The 20702-nt window shown below is 42.9% G+C and overlaps 1 protein-coding gene across 1 annotated transcript in view; it reads left to right on the plus strand.

Annotated features, from left to right (window-relative positions):
* LOC309634490 (uncharacterized protein) overlaps positions 1-13769 on the plus strand; it is a 95041-nt gene extending 81272 nt beyond the window's left edge. The window contains exon 4 of the mRNA XM_082404671.1: positions 597-13769. Within this exon, the coding sequence (XP_082260797.1) occupies positions 597-1017 (421 nt within the window). The 3' untranslated portion in view covers positions 1018-13769. The remainder of the gene's footprint in view (positions 1-596) is intronic.
* The last annotated feature ends 6933 nt before the right edge of the window (positions 13770-20702 follow it).

Raw genomic sequence — 20702 nt, forward strand, 5'->3', positions numbered from 1 at the left:
AACCTGTTATTGGTACCAATGTAATACAGTAGTCACTGTAGAAAACTTGGAAAATATAGAAAAGTCCAAAGAAGGAAAATAAAACCCATGAATCAACTTACCACTAGAAGATAATCACCTTTAACATTTTTGTATATTATTGTTTGAATTTTTTTGTATGTGTGTTCTTTCTCACTCTCTTTATCCACCCTTTTCCCCACATACAAAATTGGGATGATAATGCAGATCAATTTTCCAGTTTACTTTGTCTTCCCACTAAAATACCTTTCTCCGTACTATGTTCCTTCTGTCTTCCTTTCCCTCATAAACATCAAGAATCTACACTCCCCATCTACACTCTGTCTTCTCCTTCAGTTCTCAAACTCTTGAAGACTGTATTCTATACCCACAAGCCCCCACTCCCCAGCCCCCACCAGAAGCTGGCAATGCTGTCAAAGACCTTGGCACTGGCAAATCTAACAGACCTTTTTTTCCCCTCATTTTATTGAACTTTCAGTGACAGTTGTCACTATTGATTACTGCCTCCTGGAAACTCTCTCCTTCCTTCATTTCCATGAAAAGTTCACCTTGTTTTTCTTTTTCTCTTTCCTTCTTAGAATACGTCTCTGGCTTTTTGGGGTAGCCTTACTTATTAAGTGCTGGTGGTCTTCTGGAAGTACCATTCTGCAGCCTCTGGACAATCACATCTCTGTCAATGATTTGATCTCAAGTTCAGACTTTTCTCCTGAACTCCAAACACACAGCTCTGGATGTCTCACTGGCACCTCAAACTCAACAGGACTGAAGCAGAACTCATATTGCATGTGGGAGGGTTTCATGGGCCAGAATGGAAATAGCGTCCATCATTCTGCCCACATCCTTTGCCTGGAACTCAGTCACATGGGTGCCCCTAATGCTGGGAAATGGAGTAGCTGGATGCCCAGGAGGGAAGGGGATGCAGCTGGAAGATCAACCAGCCAGTCTCCATCACAGCTACCTGTGAGGAGCATGACATGGAAAAACTCACCAAAGGGGTGACTTCAGCAGAGTCTACTGATAATCAGAATGGCAAAATGAGAGCTCCCCAGAAATAGTCTTTCAGGGAAGTTTGGAACTGACATCATTCTGGAGGTTATGCAAGAGAAGCCAGAAAACAAGGACAGATATTAAAAGCAGCACATGAAACATGATTTGCTTATTCATGAAGCCATCCAAGATGAGCTCAGTGAAGGAGCATGAGGTCATTAGGGACGCCTCCAAAGCATCCAGATGCGGCTTTTCTCTCAGCACAGAGACTTTCAACACTGTTTCGGGAGGACACCAAGACAGCTGAGGCAATGCTTTGGGCATGCTTTCATTTCTTACTACTCATTTTTTTTTCTCCATTTCAGTTGCAAGTTTGAAAATGTTTTATGCTTTGAGATTTCTGGTCTTTATCAAAGATAGCTGAAGTATTTCAGTTCTGTTTTCAGTCTTTTTTTTTTTAACGTCTTTATTGGAGTATAATTGCTTTACAATGGTGTGTTAGTTTCTGCTTTATAACAAAGTGAATCAGTTATACATATACATATGTTCCCGTATCTCTTCCCTCTTGCATCTCCCTCCCTCCCACCCTCCCTATCCCACCCCTCTAGGTGGTCACAAAGCACCGAGCTGATCTCCCTGTGCTATGCGGCTGCTTCCCGGTAGCTATCTATTTTACGTTTGATAGTGTATATATGTCCATGCCACTCTCTCACTTTGTCACAGCTTACCCTTCCCCCTCCCAGTCTTGATGCCTCTCCTTAACTCTCCCGATCTTTATTCTTCTATTTTTTATTGCCAAGTATCTTCTAGAAAGCGTGGCTTCAGAAGATGAAGGAGGATCAGCACAAGCACAGCCTGGATGTCTGTCCTTCCTGTGATCTCTTTGCTTGAACCATTACCTATTAGCTCTCTGTGAAGTGTAAGGCATCAGTCCCATCAGACCAAATGATGGGCCTGACAGATAGAAGGAACATCCTTATAACATCTGTGAATATTTCCTTACCTGCAAAGCAAGGATGAAGGTAAACATGAGTCATTCTTACCAACCATTCTTCTCCTTATAAAGACGCTTAGTGAAAGATGTCTTTGAATTACCTGGCCAGTAGGTTTCCACATATACTAAATAATAGTCTTTAAAAGTCTACATTGATTTGATCGTAATCAAGTCTTCTTTCTCTCCCTTTTCATTCTCCCTAATGAAAAGCTAATCTTTACAGCTAATGTTACACTAATCTTTACACTTCCATGAAATGAAATTCCCTCATGTATAAAGTGAGTAGAGAAGACATTCTCTGCCGTTTTTTCTCAGAGTAACTAAGATGTTTAAACGATGTCAACGACGTGAACATTTTGTGAGAAGAATAATAAGCTTTGCAAATATACGAAAGATCATCATTATTATGATAGATAGGATTGAATGGAAAGAATATGCCTGAGACTTTGATTTGTTACAGACACGATCAGCACCAGTTTGAGTGTCTACTATGTACTATCCATAGTCTCATTTAATTTTTACAAACTTTGAGTCAAGGCTCAGAGAGGTTTAGGAACTTGCCCAAGTTCCTATGGTTGGTTGGCAATAGACTCATAGACTAAGGCTACAAATTGAATCCAGATCCCTCTCGCTCTGGAACCTGGGTTCTTCACGGTGACTTCCTGCTTCCAGACACCATGAGTGATGTCAGTAGCGTGAGCGCATGAAATTTGGAGCAGCATCTCAGGAGCAGAGGCTTGTAATCATGGGCAGCATCTGACTCATCTGAGAAGGCATCTCCAGAACACAATTACCGAAATGCAGCCCCAGAGATTGGATCCATTAGGTCTTGGGAAGGGCCAAGGCCTCTGCATTTTGAAAAATTTCCCCAGAAGATCCAACCATTCATCCCTGTTTAAAAAACCCTACACTTAAACGTTAATTAGTTGAGTACAAGCAATGTGCCAGTCTTTATGTAGGTCCTAGGGCACAGACATAAGGAAGTCTGACTCTCATCCTTAATATCTTATATTTTAGAAGAGAATTGATTATGTAGACTTTGCAACAAAGAGCAATACGTGCTAATGATATGTGCAGGTGCTATGGGATTGTGGAGAAGCAAATGCCAGACTTTGCCTGAGAGCCCAAGAAGGCTTCTCAGAGGAGGTTAACACTTGAGCAGAGGCTAGAAGGATGAGCAGGCACTTATCAGTTGCAAAAAGATGGCATATGTCAAACATGAAATGTCTGTCTGCTGGACTAGCTCAGGTCTGTATGGAAGATGGTGATTACTTCAGGCTGACTCAGACCTTGATGTCAAGCCACCAGACATTAAGATACTGACCAACAGTTCAGACAGGACCTCCAGGGCAGGGAATAAGGGTTATCCTCTTCCTGAGGCATCAACATAATCCCAGAGTTGATCACCTAAAGGGAACCTGACTGTACTCTCAAGAGGCAGATTAGAAACCAGGGAGTTGAAATTGCCATTTACAGTGAGAAATAATACTGCCATTTTCTGCTGTCAGCAAATATGCAGGAGAATCCACTGGGAAGCAGAGGATAGCCAGGCGTGCACAGACTCAGGAAGGGCTGCCTTCCTCTGCTTCGGCAGCCACCAAGGAGGACGCACTCCTGGATACCTCCTCCAAAGGCCACAGGCCCTGCTGCGTCCACATGTCGGGAATAGCACCCCAGGTAAGTTGAAACATACATACTTATTCACAGGCAGCTTTCCACCACAGCACTGTTGGCAGGAAGCAATGGCCTAATTCCTGTAAAAGACAGAAATTATTATCTTTCTTTTGGTCCATCTGTACCAGGAGATTTGCCTTCTACTGATGCCTTATTTAGCTTAATATCCAAAATTAGCATACACAATATGTGGACGCAAAGCTCGATAAAAGGGATGAATAATAAATGAGGATGTTGCTGGGTGGAGGGAGGGGGAGCCAACGATGGATCCTGAACCCCCAAGAGTTCAGCTGAATGTCAGCAATTTACCAAGGGGCTAACCCACAACTGGATGGTACAGAAATGTGTCTTTATTTACACGGCAAGACCCGAGAACCGGCTTTCCCAACATTGTCAAAACCCTGCTGAAACCCACCTACCCAGGCTGGGGAGGCCTCCAGTCATCTCAATAAACACTAACCTAAATAAGGCTTTATTGTAGCCGGGTGTTCTCATCCCAGTGCAAGATGTCTTGAAGCACATGGTTCCCAGGGCAGAAGATCAGAGAGAGCGCTATAAATTACCCAGCAATAAGAACGATCATTTCCTTGGGCTGTTTTTAATTGACAGCAGCTGTCCATCCACCCTGGGTCTATCTAAGATTTCACAACTCGGTGTCGCCACTTGAGATCGGCACCCCAGGGTCACAGTCAGCCTCCACGCAGACCCCCTGGAGGGATGGAGGGATTCGTGTGTGTCCTGCTTTCAGTCGTGTCTAACAGTCACTACAGTAAGACCCCCTCCTGGGCCCTGCTGTGTCTTGGTCACGCTGAGCGGACTATTAAAATCTGAAAATCTCGGTGACTCACAGGACCTCTCTGAGTTTCTACTACCCATCTGCCTTCTTAAAAGATAATGCAAATAAAATAGTAACTAAAGGCTTATCATAAATTTGTCTGCTCAGAATAAAACCACTTTAATCAACCCTTTTTACGTAAAACTATATGGAATTTTAGTGCCACTAATGAAACATTTTTTTTTCCATAGATCACGTAAGTTGAGAAAGGTATGAATACTATACTGAACTGATAACAATTCAGTTTTGGTTTTTTTTTTTTTTGCCTCTGGTCCTGCCCTGTACTGTTGTTCACTTTTGCCTTCATGAAATACTCACTGAAACAGAAGAGGATCTGCTTATTGGGGCGTATGAGGGTTAAACAAGAAAATGTACACGAAAATGCCTATTCCGAGCCTCGCACACAGGGTGCTGAGTAAATATGTGTTGAGTTGAAATGATTTGGAAAATAGAATTTCTATTTCATAAATGTGGCACTGCCTCTAAGTACATTTTTCACGCAAGGATTCAGCAACCTTATTTTGGGATTCCTTGAATTTAACTGACTCAGGATCAATGGATACTGAATATGTGTCTTATGACAAGAAGCGTCAGGGTAGCTGGTGAGAATCCTAGTAAGAAAACCCATTTATCAATTCATATCCAGAGCAGAAGCCACATTTCTTCAGCTCAGCTGTAAAATGTTCGTCGTGTGAGTTGTTTCCCTGTCACTGAGGCCGGGTGATGTGGCCCCTCGTTAGCTTCTATACCTGAGATGACTTATAGGCCCCCCTGCCTCTCGAGGACCAAAGAGCTGTCAGAAGGGAGGCTGCAGTTCACGAGAGAAGGTGAGGGGAAAGCTTTTGATATGAGTCATTACAAGCTTTTGGATTACAAAAGTCAGTTTTAGATGAGGCTCTGTTGAGTATCCAAAGGGCTGGAAAAAGAAAAATATAGGAAAGGAAAGGGAAGGATGCTTTACACCAAATTTATGGAACTACTGTGTGAAACACAACCCAAGTCTGAGGGCCTGCTCTGGAAAGGGAATTAGGCTGAATGGACACTTATAGATGGTAGTGTTTTCAGCTTAACTGAGAGAACTATAAGCACGATGGCTTTGGACCCATCTAATAATACTCCCAAGATTATTCTAGTCCTCAGCTTCTGTGAGCCCCGCTGGTGAATGATAGCAGCTCGTACTGTTTGCTTCCTGGGTACCAGGCACTGTGCTAAGAGAGTTACACATACTTTCTCAGTTACTCTTTGCAAACAGCCCTGTGAGTTAAGTTTAACTGTCCTCCTTCGTTTAGAGGAGGACACTGAGTCTGGAAGAGGTTAAGTAACTTGTCAGGCTACACAGGCGTGGCAGGGTCTGGAGGCGGCGTAATCTCTGAACCTGCCTCTCTGGAGAGGATGGAGGGAGTGATGGGGGTCTCTGCGGCATTCAGAAAGGACCAGTGACCAGCCTGGTCCCCAGTATGTTCTAGTCAGTGGTGGCGAGCTGTCCCTTTCATGGGGGTCCCCTCACTGACACGTGCACGTTTTCTCCTCTCTCGCCCAGCTGCCAGGACTTGGGAACTAAGGTGAGGAGAAGAAAGGAGGGATTCTTTGGGCCAGTGAGGGATTCTCTAGGGCCTAGTGGACCCAACTCAGGGAAACCCCTCTGAGAATATCAGGGGCCCCAGCTCTGCAAAAAATGGAATCAGAGAGTCTCAGGATGTTAAAGTTAAAGGGATGTTTGCATTCAGCTACTCCAACCCATGAGTCCATCTGAAAGCAGTGGGCAGCTGCCTGAGGCCAGAGACGGCAGGAGATCAGGTCTCCCCAGAGCTCTGGGGTGGCTGATGGAGGAGCTCTGAATGCCATGGGCAGACCGCTTTCCGGACCAGGACTCAGGGCTACTCCCCATCGTCCAGGCTGCGTGGAGTCAGGCACTATTATCATCCAGAGGTGAGGTCCTGCCAGTGAAAGCAGAGCAGGGGCCTGTCAGGAGACACCTGGGAAACGCAGTCTGGATTCATGTTGCGTATCAAGACCCCAGGTAACCAGAAGTCCAGATGCCTCTTTCTCCCTGACATGAAAGTGTGGGTGTGAAAGTCTTCTTGGTATCTCCAGATTCAATTTCACTGCCTTGACCGAATGTTCAGGAGATTTAGTCACTTGGAAATAAGCTCAAGAGAAGAATGAGAATTATAGCCTATTCTTTATTTTCCAGTGTTAGGTTATTCTACTAGTGGATGAGCTACGTCTTTTCCTTCTCTATCACAGTATATTATTTCTTTTTTTGTGTTTTTGCATTTTGGATACTGCCCTTACATTATATGATAGTGGAGGGAAAGAGAATGGAGAAGGCCCAGTCAGCTGATCCCGGCCCATGACGGTAGGGAGGAGGTTCGGTGTCACGTGGGAGGGGATGTGTTAGTTCAGTGAGGGTTGAAGACCACCAGTGGGCCGTTCACCCAACAGTGTAATACTGTTAGGGATTACTCCTTGTTCAGAGTAGCCAGGCACAGAAAAGGGCAGAGGGAAGGAGACCAGAATGGTGCTGAAGGGGTAAGTGAGGTAAGCCCACAGGACAAACTGCAGAGGGCTGATTCTGGGCAATCAGGAGAGAGCTTGGGGCCCAGGAACCTGGTTGAAAGGAAGCAAACATTGCAAAAAGAGGCAGGGCAACCAATACCACGTTTGCTCCTTGAAGTAGCTTTGTCGATGGTTAAAGCAAGTACACATGGATTTCACTTTACTCTTCATGAAAGCAGTATTTTGTGATGACAGGAAAAACTTTAGACTGAGTGGTCCTGGAGAACGAGCTTCTAGTCTTGATTCCATTAAGTATTTATGTGATCCTGGGGACACTACTTAACCCCTTTGAGACTTATTTTTTTAACTGAAGTAACATTGATTTATAACATTATATGTTTCATGTGTACAACATTATAGTTCTACTTCTGTGTACCCTACAACGTGTGCACCACCAATAATTTACTTTCCATCCATCACCGTAAAGTTGATCCCGTTTACCCATTTTGACACCCTCAACCTGACGGCCCCTTCCCCTCTGGTAACCACTACTCTGTTCTCTAGATCAATGTGTTTGCTTTTCTTTGGCTTGGTTTGTTCATTTATTTTGTTTTTGTTTATTAGTTTTTTAGATTCCACATATGAATGAAATCATAAGGTATTTGTCTTTCTCCATCTGACTAATTTCCCTTAGCATAATACCCTCAAGGTCCATCCATGTTGTCCCAAATGGCAAGATTTCATCCTTTTTATAGCTAAGTAGTATTCCATTGCATGTATAGACCATGCAATGGTCTTCTTTTCCCATTCATCTGTTGATGGGCACTTATGTTGCTTCTATATCTTGGCTATTGTAAATAGGGCTGCAATGAACATAGGGGTGCCTATATCTTTTTGGATTAATGTTTTCGTATTCTTTGGATAAATATCCAGAAGTGGGATAGCTGGATTTTATGGCAGTTCTAGCTTCAGTTTTTTGAGGAACCTCCATACTGTTTTCCATAGTGTCTGCGCCAATTTACATTCTTACCAACAGTGCACAAGCGTTCTCTTTTCTCCACATCCTTGACAACACTTGTTATGTCTTGTCTTTTTGATGATAGCCATTCTGACAGCTGTGAGGTGATGTCTCATTGTGGTTTTGATTTGCATTTCTCTAGTAATTAGTGATGTTGAGCATCTTTTCATGTGCCTGTTGGCCATCTGTACGTCTTCTTTGGAAAAACAAGGGTCGTTTTTTTTGCCATCTGTAAAATGAGACAATTGCATTGGATGTGCCTGGGGATTTCTTTCAGCTCCAAATTAGGATAATCGTGACCATTGAAGTCAGCACAATTTGTGATGCATCCGTGCAAAAGAAGTCCTTCCTCAGGGCCTCCATCTGATGATGCTGCAGGTATATTTTGGGTGTGAAAGCAGATGTGAGCTCTGTTGGAGGAGCATATACCATTATTACACAGCACCTTTCATCAGCTCAAAGAATTAGATACGGTTTTTACACATCTTAGCTGATACATGCCATGCAAACCCCTGGGCGGCCCAAAACAGACAGTGCAGTGAATCAGGGGCAGGGTTGACTTACAAAGCTGATTTGGAACATCCACCTGCCCAGATGTTTCTGTGTCCTCAGTGCTTTAAAAATCTGGGTGAGCAGAGCGGGTGTTTGTTATAGTATCCTTTCTACTTTTCTGTATGTTTAAAATACTTCATGACAACACTGATCTGTATTTACTTAGGAAGATGTGAGACAAGCACCCTGGTGTGGTGAAACAGCCAACAGTATTTTGGAATCTGGCAGGCAGGCAGGCTGAGTAGAATTAAGAGGTTTTGGAGGCTCAGGACTAATGGTAGTCCCACCCCGCCCACTCCCAATGAAGACCTCCCTAACCTTCCTTCTCTGCCTCTCTCCTCCGGTGGGACGTGGGCGGGCTGTAGCCCAGGATGCTGAGGAGATAAAGCCTGAGCTCTAGGAGGACCCCACTGAATCCCATTTCTGGGCCTTGGGCTGGGACGGGAATTTTCTCTGGTACAGTGGAGCTGTGTTCACTTATGGATTTCCTGCAGTCCTAAAGCTGCTCCGAAGAGAAGGAAATGGAGGTGATGATACAAATGGGAAGAGAGAAAAGGCCGAGGGTCGCTCATGCTTCCGATGGAGCTATAAGCGGTTGCTTTTCCAGAACACAAATATTTATAGCAGACACAATAGCGTGATGACAACAAGCATTCCAGGCCACATACGGAAATGGAATTTATGTGTCTGTTGAAGGCCTTGGCGTTATGGGGAGGAGACTGGGGAGATTACTTTCATACAACAGAGGGGCCCTTTGCTCCCAGTAACATGTCGTTAAGCATCTTCTCATGGAACTTGGCAACAGCACTGAAAGCTGAAGATGAAAAATTTAAGAAAAAGGATAAACCAGTGACTTCAACTGCTGAGAATAAATCCACAGTCACTCCTGCCTGGAGACCTCCCAGTTTTATAGAAATCAATTTCTTGACAATTTCAGTCCATTTTCCACATATGTAATAAGAATCTTAGAGATGTTCACCTAGGCTAACCCTCCTTCTTTCCTTTCCTTTAAACAAAGAAGGCACATATTAGAAAGCAAATGTCCTTTCCTTTCTCATAAGTATTGGTGTTAGAGGAAGTTGGCAATTCTAGAAACTAAAGTATGAGTTTAAAAGGATGTAGCTAAGGCACTGCTGGCATAACAAATGAGAAGTGGGAATTTTCTGTTGCCAAACTTTATTTTATATATTAAATTTACAAAATATTTCCCCCAATTATCCAGATTATTACTTAAATTCTTTTTGGTTGTATTGTTCCTGCCTAAATTCAGGATAGCTAAACTTTGGACTCTATGTCTTAAGCTCTATTTTAGACCTTAATAAAACACTTAATTCTTTTAAAATGAAGTTAGGATTTAAATGCTTCTTTCTTAGCTTGGTCCTGAAAATTGGCATGCTACCGTCTTAAGGGACTTCAAGTTAAAAAAATTCCAAAAACCCAACTCTCTCTCTTTTCCAAATTAGACAAACTATTTCCCTCACTGCCTTAATTCCATGGATCCAGAGTAAAATTAATTGAATTGCATTTTTAGGTAACTGGTAAATAGTAACAATTTCTAATGTATTTGTCAGAGATGTCTTATTTTATTTTATTTTATTTATTTTTTTAGAGATATCCTATTTTAGACTGTAGTGGAAAGACAGGCTGTGAAGTCATACAACCCTGGATTTGAATGCTGACTTCAGTACATGCTATGATCTTGGTAGAGTCTCTTATCCACTCAAAGCCCCAGTTCTTCTCTTTCATAAAATGGGAATATCAATACAAACCACCTTGATTGGCTGTGAGTATTACATGAGAAAATGTACTAGGGGCCAAAAAAATGTCCTATGTGCAGATAGTAAATGCTCAATATACGTGAGATCTTCCCATTTCCTCAACACAGTCTATCTCATACAACCACATCTTCTTAGAGAGACGTTCCAGCGATGCTCAGAGAAGGGAGAGGTGGGAAAAGCAGGTGCCTCTGCAATCAGAGACCTGCCGGAGGAAAGCAACATGGAAACACAAGAGAGCCAGGGCCGAAGAAGAGCCAGTTCCAAATGCACGGAGCGGAGGACGAGGCTGAGAGGTTCTCTGTAAACGGGAAGAACAGAGAGAGAGAGGAAGGCAGAAGGAGACACTAGAAGAGGGAGGTATTATTCCAGCAGCAGGGAGATGCGAGCTCCCTGGCCGCATGCACGCTGGCCCATCCTTGCAGGCAACAGGCCCTGGGGGGGAACTTTAGGAGTAGGGTGAAGAGAATGTACATCATGTGTCCATGGGCCCTGCTCTTGGAGAGAGGTGAAGGGTGAATGCTTAGGAGGTTTTGAAGGATGTAGGGATTCAGAGCAGACGCTGTTTAGGAGAAAAGCCTGTCTAATTGGTTAGAGTTTTCTTATTTCTGGGAAGGGGGTCAGGGGCGCGTTGTGTTTACAAGCACCCTAACAACTACACAGTATTCTAAAAATATTTTGTATGTGAATAATCAGGGGGTGTTGTTAGTAATCTGAAGGGCACCAGGTGACTCCGAAGTTGGCTGGCGAGGGCCCCAGTGGCTTGATGAATGTGGGAAATCATACTGAGTCGAGTTTTTGATTTTTTGTTTTTAAAGAAGAAATTAGGAGCTTCGCTACAGCTAATAAATGGGCCCTGATGTGTTTCAGACTGAAATGTTTGACGAGTGACTCCAGGGAGCCCCAAGTGTGTATTCCGAAGGGCGTGAACCCTGATGCCCTGTGAATAGGCCGTGTGGGTCTGAGGACAGTGGGGACGCATATTGAGTTTACCCCTCTCACTAATCTCAGCAAAGGATCCATCTGGGCCTTGCAGCTGTTTGGGAATTCGGTTACAAAGCGTTAATTCATTTTTCCCCCTTCAGAAATGAAGGATGATATGTCTCAGGAACTGGGACGGGCAGGGGACGAGTCCCCGGCGAAGGCTCGGGAACGGAGCTCATCTTGAACAGGAACTGCGTTTGGAGAGAGGGTCTTCAGTGCCTCCCTCACTGTCCCACTTGGAAAACGGGCAGGGCTGGAGGGCAGCTACAGGCATTTCACCCAGCATCAAAAGGAATGTGGACCTCTCCTAAAGGGAGGGAAGTTTTGACATGGGTGTGAGCTTAGGATTGAGCTAAATCAGTTTATGCTGTACATTGTAAAGCATGCTAGAAATTTCTACCTGGGGCTAGACCCTGTGGACTTGAATTTTCTTTAACTGCTGACACTGATGGAGTCCCTCCGAGTGGACTCATTAAGCATAATCTGCATCACTACATTTTCCCCAACTTAAAGAGCACACCTGCAAGGTTGTAGGGCTTATTATGTCAGGTTGAGCTTGCTTTGAATTAGGTCTGGCTGGGAGCAACGGAGAAGCCCTCTCCCCAGCAGAAGTTTGAATAAGGTAGACCTCTTCATCTCTCATGTAGAAGAAGTCCAGAGGTTGGCAGTCGGGGGCTGGTGGGCGGCCCCGAAGTGTCAGCACTCCTGCTGCCTTCGATACTGTGTCTTACTATGTGTGAATTCCATTTCCAAGGTGAAATGGAATGAGTCTGTATCACCAGGTCCAGCCACCAACTTTTCTTTCTAGACGCCAGGAAAGAGGAGGAGAAGGGCCAGCCCCTTCCCACCAAAGACACTTTCCAGGAGCTGCACACAGCATTTCTGCTCATATGTCATTGGCTTAAACTCAGTCACACGCCTACCTTGAGCTGCTAGAAAGGCTGGAGAATCAATGATCCCAACTAAAAATTGGGGTTCTGCTCAGGAAGAAGAGGCTAATGGCCCCTGGGAGGTACCTCTCGATTTCTGTTGAAATTTACGTGTATAATCAGGTTCCAGTGTTGACATTAGCTCAAGGCCTTAAAATTAATCAAAGAATTTTCTGGGAATGTTGTAAATATCTTCCAGCTAGAGATTGGAGGCTCATATATGCAAAAGACACAACAACTAGCAAATTGGGGAAATGGAAGTCTGTTTAGTGCCATGGTAAGTTGTTAAAGTTGGAAAGTGTACATTTGTTGCAAGTATAATTTTATAAAATTACCATTCCCAAAAGAATCTCTGACTGCACTGATTATTAATGTGTTTGTTAAATTTATTCATTATATACTATTGGCAAAGATGTGTGATAGGCACTACGGAGAACAGAAAACTCTGACGGGGTTTATAGTAGGTAGAATAATAAGATTATTTCATGCAACTTGGAAAGTTGACAAAAGGAGCAAAAGCAGGACTCTGATGATTCAGTAGTAACTGATACTGTTAGACAGAGGAGTTATGCTAGTCTTTACCTTTAATTGACATATGTGCTGGACACGCAAAGACTTCTTAGCTCTGACTGTGCTCAGGGCCTCGCATGGGGTTTGGTGATGGTTCATATCCCTTCAAAGAAGAAGTGAATAACTCTCACTGTTTTCTCTAAACAAAAAGTTGATTGAGGATGAAGCCTAACAACTGCTTTTCATAATAAGTTTCAGGGGTAGTTTTCTGCTGGAGCCTGACCATCTTCACGAAGTCAATCCATTTGTGCAGGGCACACACGTAGAGGGTCCTGGATAAAGTGAGGGAAAATTCCGCTGGGGGAGAGTCTGACTTCCTGTTCACATGAAAGAGGGGAAGGACCATATTCTTTCATACTCTGAAGGGCAAGAGCCAGCCAAAAGTAGCTTCAGACAGATTTGCTGGACCAAGAAGAGCAAAGGAGACGGGTAATTCAAAAGCCAGTGAAGAAATGACACGAATTGGACGACAAAGGCAGCCAGCGGCAGGCACCGAGAAGGAATTAGGTGACTGCCATAATGTCGCTGTATCTGTACCCGCAGAGCTTACCCGGTATCTGTATGGCAGGGTGCTGAGTTTGCCCCATCTAATTATATTTCATTTATCCCATCCATGGGATTTCCTCAAGTAAATCAATCTAGGAAGTTGTAACTTTTAAAAAGTGGCAGCTGTAAGGCTGTACCCTTTTATGGGGGTTAAAGGAGGTCCAAAGACATATTTGGTTAGGACCATGGTCTGCCATTTTCCTTGGTAGTGTCCATGGTTCTGACCTTAGGACAGATGCTAGGACACACGTCTGGCTTCATGTATCATGACAATATTATCTTTTTTTTTACTAGTATTTATTTCTGAAATCGTCATTCCAATTTACTTTCTACAAAGAAATATCAGCCTTTCTTTACTGTGTAAAAATAGAAACAACAATGAGGCTGGTAAGATGATAACAACCTTATTTTGTAAATAGAGAAATGGGGGCACAGTGCTATTTGCTCTACAAGTGTACACACCTGGCACATCTGGATGATCAGTCCTCCACGTATTTTGTGGCTGAATTTTCCCATAGAGAAGATTCATCCCTACCTTGGCAGTACAACGGAAAGTTCTGTTTTTAAAGAAACACAGATTTCTTAATGCTTGCCAAGTAATATGGACCCATTTAAAACATGAAACTAATTCCATGATAAATAGGAAGTTCCCTTTTTTCGAGATGAGAGTTCTGTTCTTGTAGACATACTGGTTGGGAAACAGACATTTCCAGCTGGGTCTTTGGCTCGTTGTCAGCAAAGTAACACATGAAAGTCCAGGAGCTACGATAAGATTAGAGATGATGGTTCCCAGCAAGGGCTCCTTAACCTGCCGCATACTTGTCTGGAAGATGGCGGCCTGGGCAACTGTTGCCCTTTGCTGAAGAAGACCACACCTTTGAGTGAATGCTTTGAAACGAATGAACGCTCGGTGCAGCGGAAGTTGTCTGGAATGAGTTGTGTGTTCAAGCTTGCAGAACCTAAGCTAGGGATCCTCCTGCTGAGTTGGATGCAGAGTTTGGCTCAGGAATGGAAGCTGAGGATGGCTCGTTTCTTCTAGGAATGATGGGCTCAACCGCTGCTGATGAGGCAGGGTAAGTACTGCAGCCCCGGCAGGTATTTTGGATTTTGTCTCTTCTAATACTGGCACTGGCAGTAAACTCTATACAGAAATGACCTGTCAGTCCTTCCTTGGAGCCTCCTCTTCTGTACCTCCTTGTGACAATCATGACAAAAGTGCGGGCCCTGTTCCTACACATCCACGCCCACTGAAAGTTTCTGTTCCTTTGCCTCTTCTGCAGCCCTATTTTCTCTCCCTCTTCCAAAAGTCTTTGCCTCATTTACTTCTTTTTGCGCAGATCAGGAGAGAGTTTTGTTGTTTTAATTTTTGTCATTCATTCTTGTTCATCTGAGAAGTTTACAGCTACTTTTACAGTCTCCTCCATTACAGACTGAATTCTGCAGACTGGTTCAGTTAGAACAAGGTGTTTTCAGAGGGGGGTAAAAAGCCCACTAAAGCTGTCCAGAGGGTTTATGGTGAGTATGAGTCATTGATCAGGCTAATAAGTGGATAGTTCTGATCTCTTTTTGAAAGGACGCTAGTAACAGAACCACAAATGGTGGGACTGATTATTCAGTTATTGTAGCAGTTGGCTGAAGCAAGTAGCCCAAAGGTCTTTCTTTAGCTTATTGGATAATGACAGAAAAACCACCAGAATAGCCAATACTGTCCCCTTAGAAGTGCCGGGTTGTTAAGTTTAAGATCACTTGGGACGAAAAATCTGAAAGTGAAATTAAGAAAACACTCCCGTTTACCATTGCAACAAAAAGAATAAAATATCTAGGAATAAACCTACCTAAGGAGACAAAAGACCTGTATGCAGAAAATTATAAGACACTGATGAAAGAAATTAAAGATGATACAAATAGATGGAGAGATATACCATGTTCCTGGATTGGAAGAATCAACATTGTGAAAATGACTCTACTACCCAAAGCAATCTACAGATTCAATGCAATCCCTATCAAACTACCACTGGCATTTTTCACAGAACTAGAACAAAAAATTTCACAATCTGTATGGAAACACAAAAGACCCCGAATAGCCAAAGCAATCTTGAGAACGAAAAATGGAGCTGGGGGAATCAGGCTCCCTGACTTCAGACTATATTACAAAGCTTCAGTAATCAAGACAGTTTGGTACTGGCACAAAAACAGAAATATAGATCAATGGAACAGGATAGAAAGCCCAGAGATAAACCCACACACATATGGTCACCTTATCTTTGATAAAGGAGGCAAGCATATACAGTGGAGAAAAGACAGCCTCTTCAATAAGTGGTGCTGGGAAAATTGGACAGGTACATGTAAAAGTATGAAATTAGAACACTCCCTGACACCATGCACAAAAATAAACTCAAAATGGATTAAAGACCTAAGTGTAAGGGCAGACACTCTCAAACTCTTAGAGGAAAACATAGGCAGAACACTCTATGACATACATCACAGCAAGATTCTTTTTGACCCAGCTCCCAGAGAAATGGAAATAAGAACACAAATAAACAAATGGGACCTAATGAAACTTAAAAGCTTTTGCACAGCAAAGGAAACCATAAACAAGACCAAAAGACAACCATCAGAATGGGAGAAAATATTTGCAAATGAAGCAACTGACAAAGGATTAATCTCCAAGATTTACAAGCAGCTCATGCAGCTCAATAACAAAAAAACAAACAACCCAATCCAAAAATGGGCAGAAGACCTAAATAGACATTTCTCCAAAGAAGATATACAGATGGCCTACAGACACATGAAAGAATGCTCAACATCATTAATCATTAGAGAAATGCAAATCAAAACTACAATGAGATATCATCTCACACCGGTCAGAATGGCCATCATCAAAAAATCTAGAAACAATAAATGCTGGAGAGGGTGTGGAGGAAAGGGAACACTCTTGCACTGTTGGTGGGAATGTAAATTGATACAGCCACTATGGAGAACAGTATGGAGGTTCCTTAAAAAACTACAAATAGAACTACCATACGACCCGGCAATCCCACTACTGGGCATATACCCTGAGAAAACCATAGGTCAAAAAGAGTCATGTACCAAAATGTTCATTGCAGCTCTATTTACAATAGCCAGGACATGGAAGCACCCTAAATGTCCATCGACAGATGAATGGGTAAAGAAGATGTGGCACATATATACAATGGAATATTACTCAGCCATAAAAAGAAATGAAATGCAGGTATTTGTAATGAGGTGGATGGAGTTAGAGTCTGTCATACAGAGTGAAGTAAGTCAGAAAGAGAAAAACAAATACAGTATGCTAACACATATATACGGAATCTAAGGAAAAAAAAAAAAAAAGGCCATGAAGAACCTAGTGGCAAGACGGGAATAAAGACACAGACCTACTAGAGAGTGGACTTGAGGATATGGGGAGGGGGTGGGGTGAGATGTGACAGGGTAAGAGAGTGTCATGGACATATATACACTACCAAATGTAAAATAGATAGCTAGTGGGAAGCAGCCGCATAGCACAGGGAGATCAGCTCGGTGCTTTGTGACCACCTAGAGGGGTGGGATGGGGAGGGTGGGAGGGAGGGAGATGCAAGAGGGAAGAGAAATGGGAACATATTGTATATGTATAACTGATTCACTTTGTTATAAAGCAGAAGCTAACACACCATTGTAAGGCAATTATACTTCAATAAAGATGTTTAAAAAAAAAAAAGATCACTTGGCTTGCATGTATTGCGTCATTTTATCGCCATTATGCACCATTCAATCTGCTCTCTTTTTTTTTTTTTAAAGCGAACTTGAGTTTAACCCTACGTTTCATTTTATACTTCTCATAATATGTGGCTTATCTTTTCCTCAACCCTCTGAGCAAGAGTGGATGCAGCTCCTGGGGGTAGAAGGTAACCAGTGCCAGAGGGAGCTGGAGGAGAGGGCAGGGAAACAAACCAGGTTTCACCATTTACACGGAAAACTGCTTCTCCAAGGCAAGCACACCCGGGCCCACTTTTGAAGTGATTGAAATGCAGAGGAGGTGGTGGGGAGGCCCCTAGAAGGGGCTGGTAGAGTGGGGTTATTAAAAGTATCTAACTTTCAGTTATGGGATGAATAAGGTCTGGGGTTCTAAGGGACAGCGTGGTGACTAGAGCTCATAAGTCTGTGTTGTATACCTGAAAGGTGCTAAGAGAGGAGAGTCTAAGACTTCCCACCAGGCAAAAAAACTGGTAACCATGTGAGGTGACGGATGTGTTAACTACCTTGATGGCAGTAATCATTTCACAATATATACGTATATTAAATCATCATGTTGGACACCTTAAATACATACAACTTTTATTTGTCAGTTATACTTCAGTAAAGCTGGAAAAAGTAAAATAAAACCATTGAGTTCTAGAGTCAGGGTGCCTGGGTAAACCTTGATTTCATCTCTTACTAGCAAAGCCACCACAGGCTACTCTCTGAGGCTCAGCTTCCTCAGCTCTAAAGTGGGAACCCCGATAGACCTTTCTTCCTATGGGGAGGATGAGATACTCAATGTCAAGCTCACAGTGTAAGCAATCAATGCACATAAGTCACCAGTGTTGTCGTTGAAGTTTTGGGCAACGACTCCCCAGAGCCTCATGGTTTCCATTCCTGCCTCTCTGCCTTTGTTGTGAGGACTCCTACTTCTGTTGGAATCCTGGCGACTCTTTCCACATTTAATTCCAATTCCAGGTCAGCCTAGTCTGATGACTTATTCCTCTTTGTCTGGTAGGCGAGGCTGTCGAGCCATTTTCACCTTGAGTCCTGGATTGACTTATAGCCACCCATGCAACCCATCAAGTGTTCTCTGAAGGGAACATGCTGCATCTACCATTACTGCTCCCATTATAAACCGTATATAGAGATTTGGTGACGATGAATTGTCCTCACCAGCCTGTGTGCCACCCGGTGCTATGTGAGTTCTGATCCTAAGCAGAAATGTTAGACTTCCTCTGTGTTTCCTTTATGTGGGAACCTGTGGGTGGGCCCACCTGTCATCCCCCCGGTCTCTGCTCTCCCGCTGAACTTCCCCCAGGGCTCTTGTTCACTTGGGGTCGTGGTCCTCACTGCTGACCTTAGTCACACCGCTGCATAGATCACACTCAGAATGGACCTCCAGTGCCCTTCAGTCAACTCCCTTGACCCATGGGGACCCAGTCACTTCCTGGTCACCATGGATGGGCAATGGTGGAGTAAAGTCATTACTTCAGGTCACAAGCCTTCAAGGTAGGTGAATGGTGAGAGCGTGTCTGGATGTGTGGAGCAGGAAAGGTCAGTGGGAGCGGGCGGAGAACAGGGGGAGATTTGGAGCTGCAGGAGAACATCATCAACTCTCTACCTTTTGTCTCTCCTGGTTTTTATCTTGCGTTTCGGAATTTCTTTAGCCACTAAGCTGTGCGTGGCGATTTTTTCACCATGTTTCTGGGAAGTGTCTCTGTTTTCTCTCTTTCACAGAAGCATCCATGGGGCTCTGCCCACTGGCTGCTCACCAGCCTCTCTCCAGGCGGCGAGCACAAATGCAGCATCCGGCCGGCTCCTCACGGAGCAAGAGATACGGGGACGTGAACACAGCTGCAAGGATCGTGGTAAAGTCTCATAAAGATGAGTGTTTAAATCAATGTGGGACATTTGCAGTGACTGATCCCTGAATCTGATGTTTCTAAACTTGAAGCTGCATCTGTCACCTGGATCTCTGCAACAGGTGCCCCTCGCCTACGGTGCTGGAACCTTGCCACCAGGGGGCAGCAGCCATCAGAGCCCCTTTCTGCCTTCCCAACTCTAAGATGTAATATACATGTCTGTTCTGAGATCTAGATCATACCAAACCATACTTACAAAATGAATTTTCCAAACCACAATTACAAAATGAAAACTATATTTAAAAAATACAAACATTAGAGTATATATTCTTATGGAGTAAGCTGTTAAAAGAAATAAACTCCTAACTTAGCTTCTATATTGCTCTCACTAAAAACCAATAATTATCTAAGAATTGAATCTAAAACTGGTCTAACATTTGAACTCAGAGCGAATCTTCAATTGGTCTTAGTCTATAGATCTGGGACCTACAACTTCCGGTGACTCCTGTCCCAGCTCAGTTATAAGAGATTTATTCACTACGCTTGCTTGATTATTCCAATGAATCTTAATCCGCATCTTTAACAAAACTGGTCTCCTACGAGGTCCCGCCCACTCTTCTAAGAATCTCGTTTGTTCCCCCTGTCATGCAAATGATAAAAAGGTAGCGATGGGGCTGGCCTTTGAGGTACTTCTTCATGCCAAGCTCCGGGCTTATTCTCTGAAACAGGAAAGAAGTGATTTTCCACTTCATTTTTAAATCCTAGGGAAGCATCTCTCTCCCGCAGGCACTTGCTTAGTAGCTACTGGTGGGGACTTAATGGCTGGGGGTCTTTGCATGCTCTGAAGCAGAACCCTAAATTCCAACTTGAACCTCTTCCCAGAGATTATTTTGAACAATATTTAGGGAATTTTCAAAACAGAGTTATGCTAGCTTAATAATACATGCAAGCTAGATAATTCTAGAACCCAAATTTAAAATAGAACATTCAATTTGTAATTTTTGATGGCAAAAGTAATGTGTGTTCATTGTAGATAATTCAGAAAATATAGGAAAACATAAACGTCGAAAAATTCACTTGTTATTGCACCACCCAGATAAAACCCCTGAGAAAACTTTGTGGTATTGCTTTCAGATTGATTTATAAATTACATATGTTGAGAATGCACCAGAATACACAAATAAATATATCATGAACTTTTCCCAATTTTCAAATCTTTTATGATGTTATCTTAGTAGTTAAACAGTTGTTATAGCATGGATTTACCAATATATATTTAATTTATTACCTATTATCCAATTAATATTATTTTCTAGTTTTACATAATTAAGTGGACGCATATAAGAATAGCCTTGTAAACAACTATCATTTGTTAAGCATTTATTATTTTTTAGTTACTATGCTAAACATAGGACATGCATTGTTTGATTATTTTTAAATAATTTATTTTATTGAAGTATAGTTGATTTACAATGTTGTGTTAATTTCTGCTGTACAGCAAAGTGAGTCAGTTATACATAGGTACATATCTTGATTATCTCAACCCAATTTTTGATTTGATATTTTTAGTCCATTTAATGGATCAAGAAAATCCATCAGGCTCAGAGATATCCAGTGTCACAGAACCATTAAAAAAAGGAGTGGGAATTACAACTCAGGCTTTGTGATAAAGTCCTGCAGATGGAATTTTGGGGTCAAGGATATGAATATTTACA

The sequence above is a fragment of the Balaenoptera borealis genome, assembly GCF_965194805.1.
Source record: "Balaenoptera borealis genome assembly, chromosome: 9".
Lineage (NCBI taxonomy): Eukaryota > Metazoa > Chordata > Mammalia > Artiodactyla > Balaenopteridae > Balaenoptera > Balaenoptera borealis.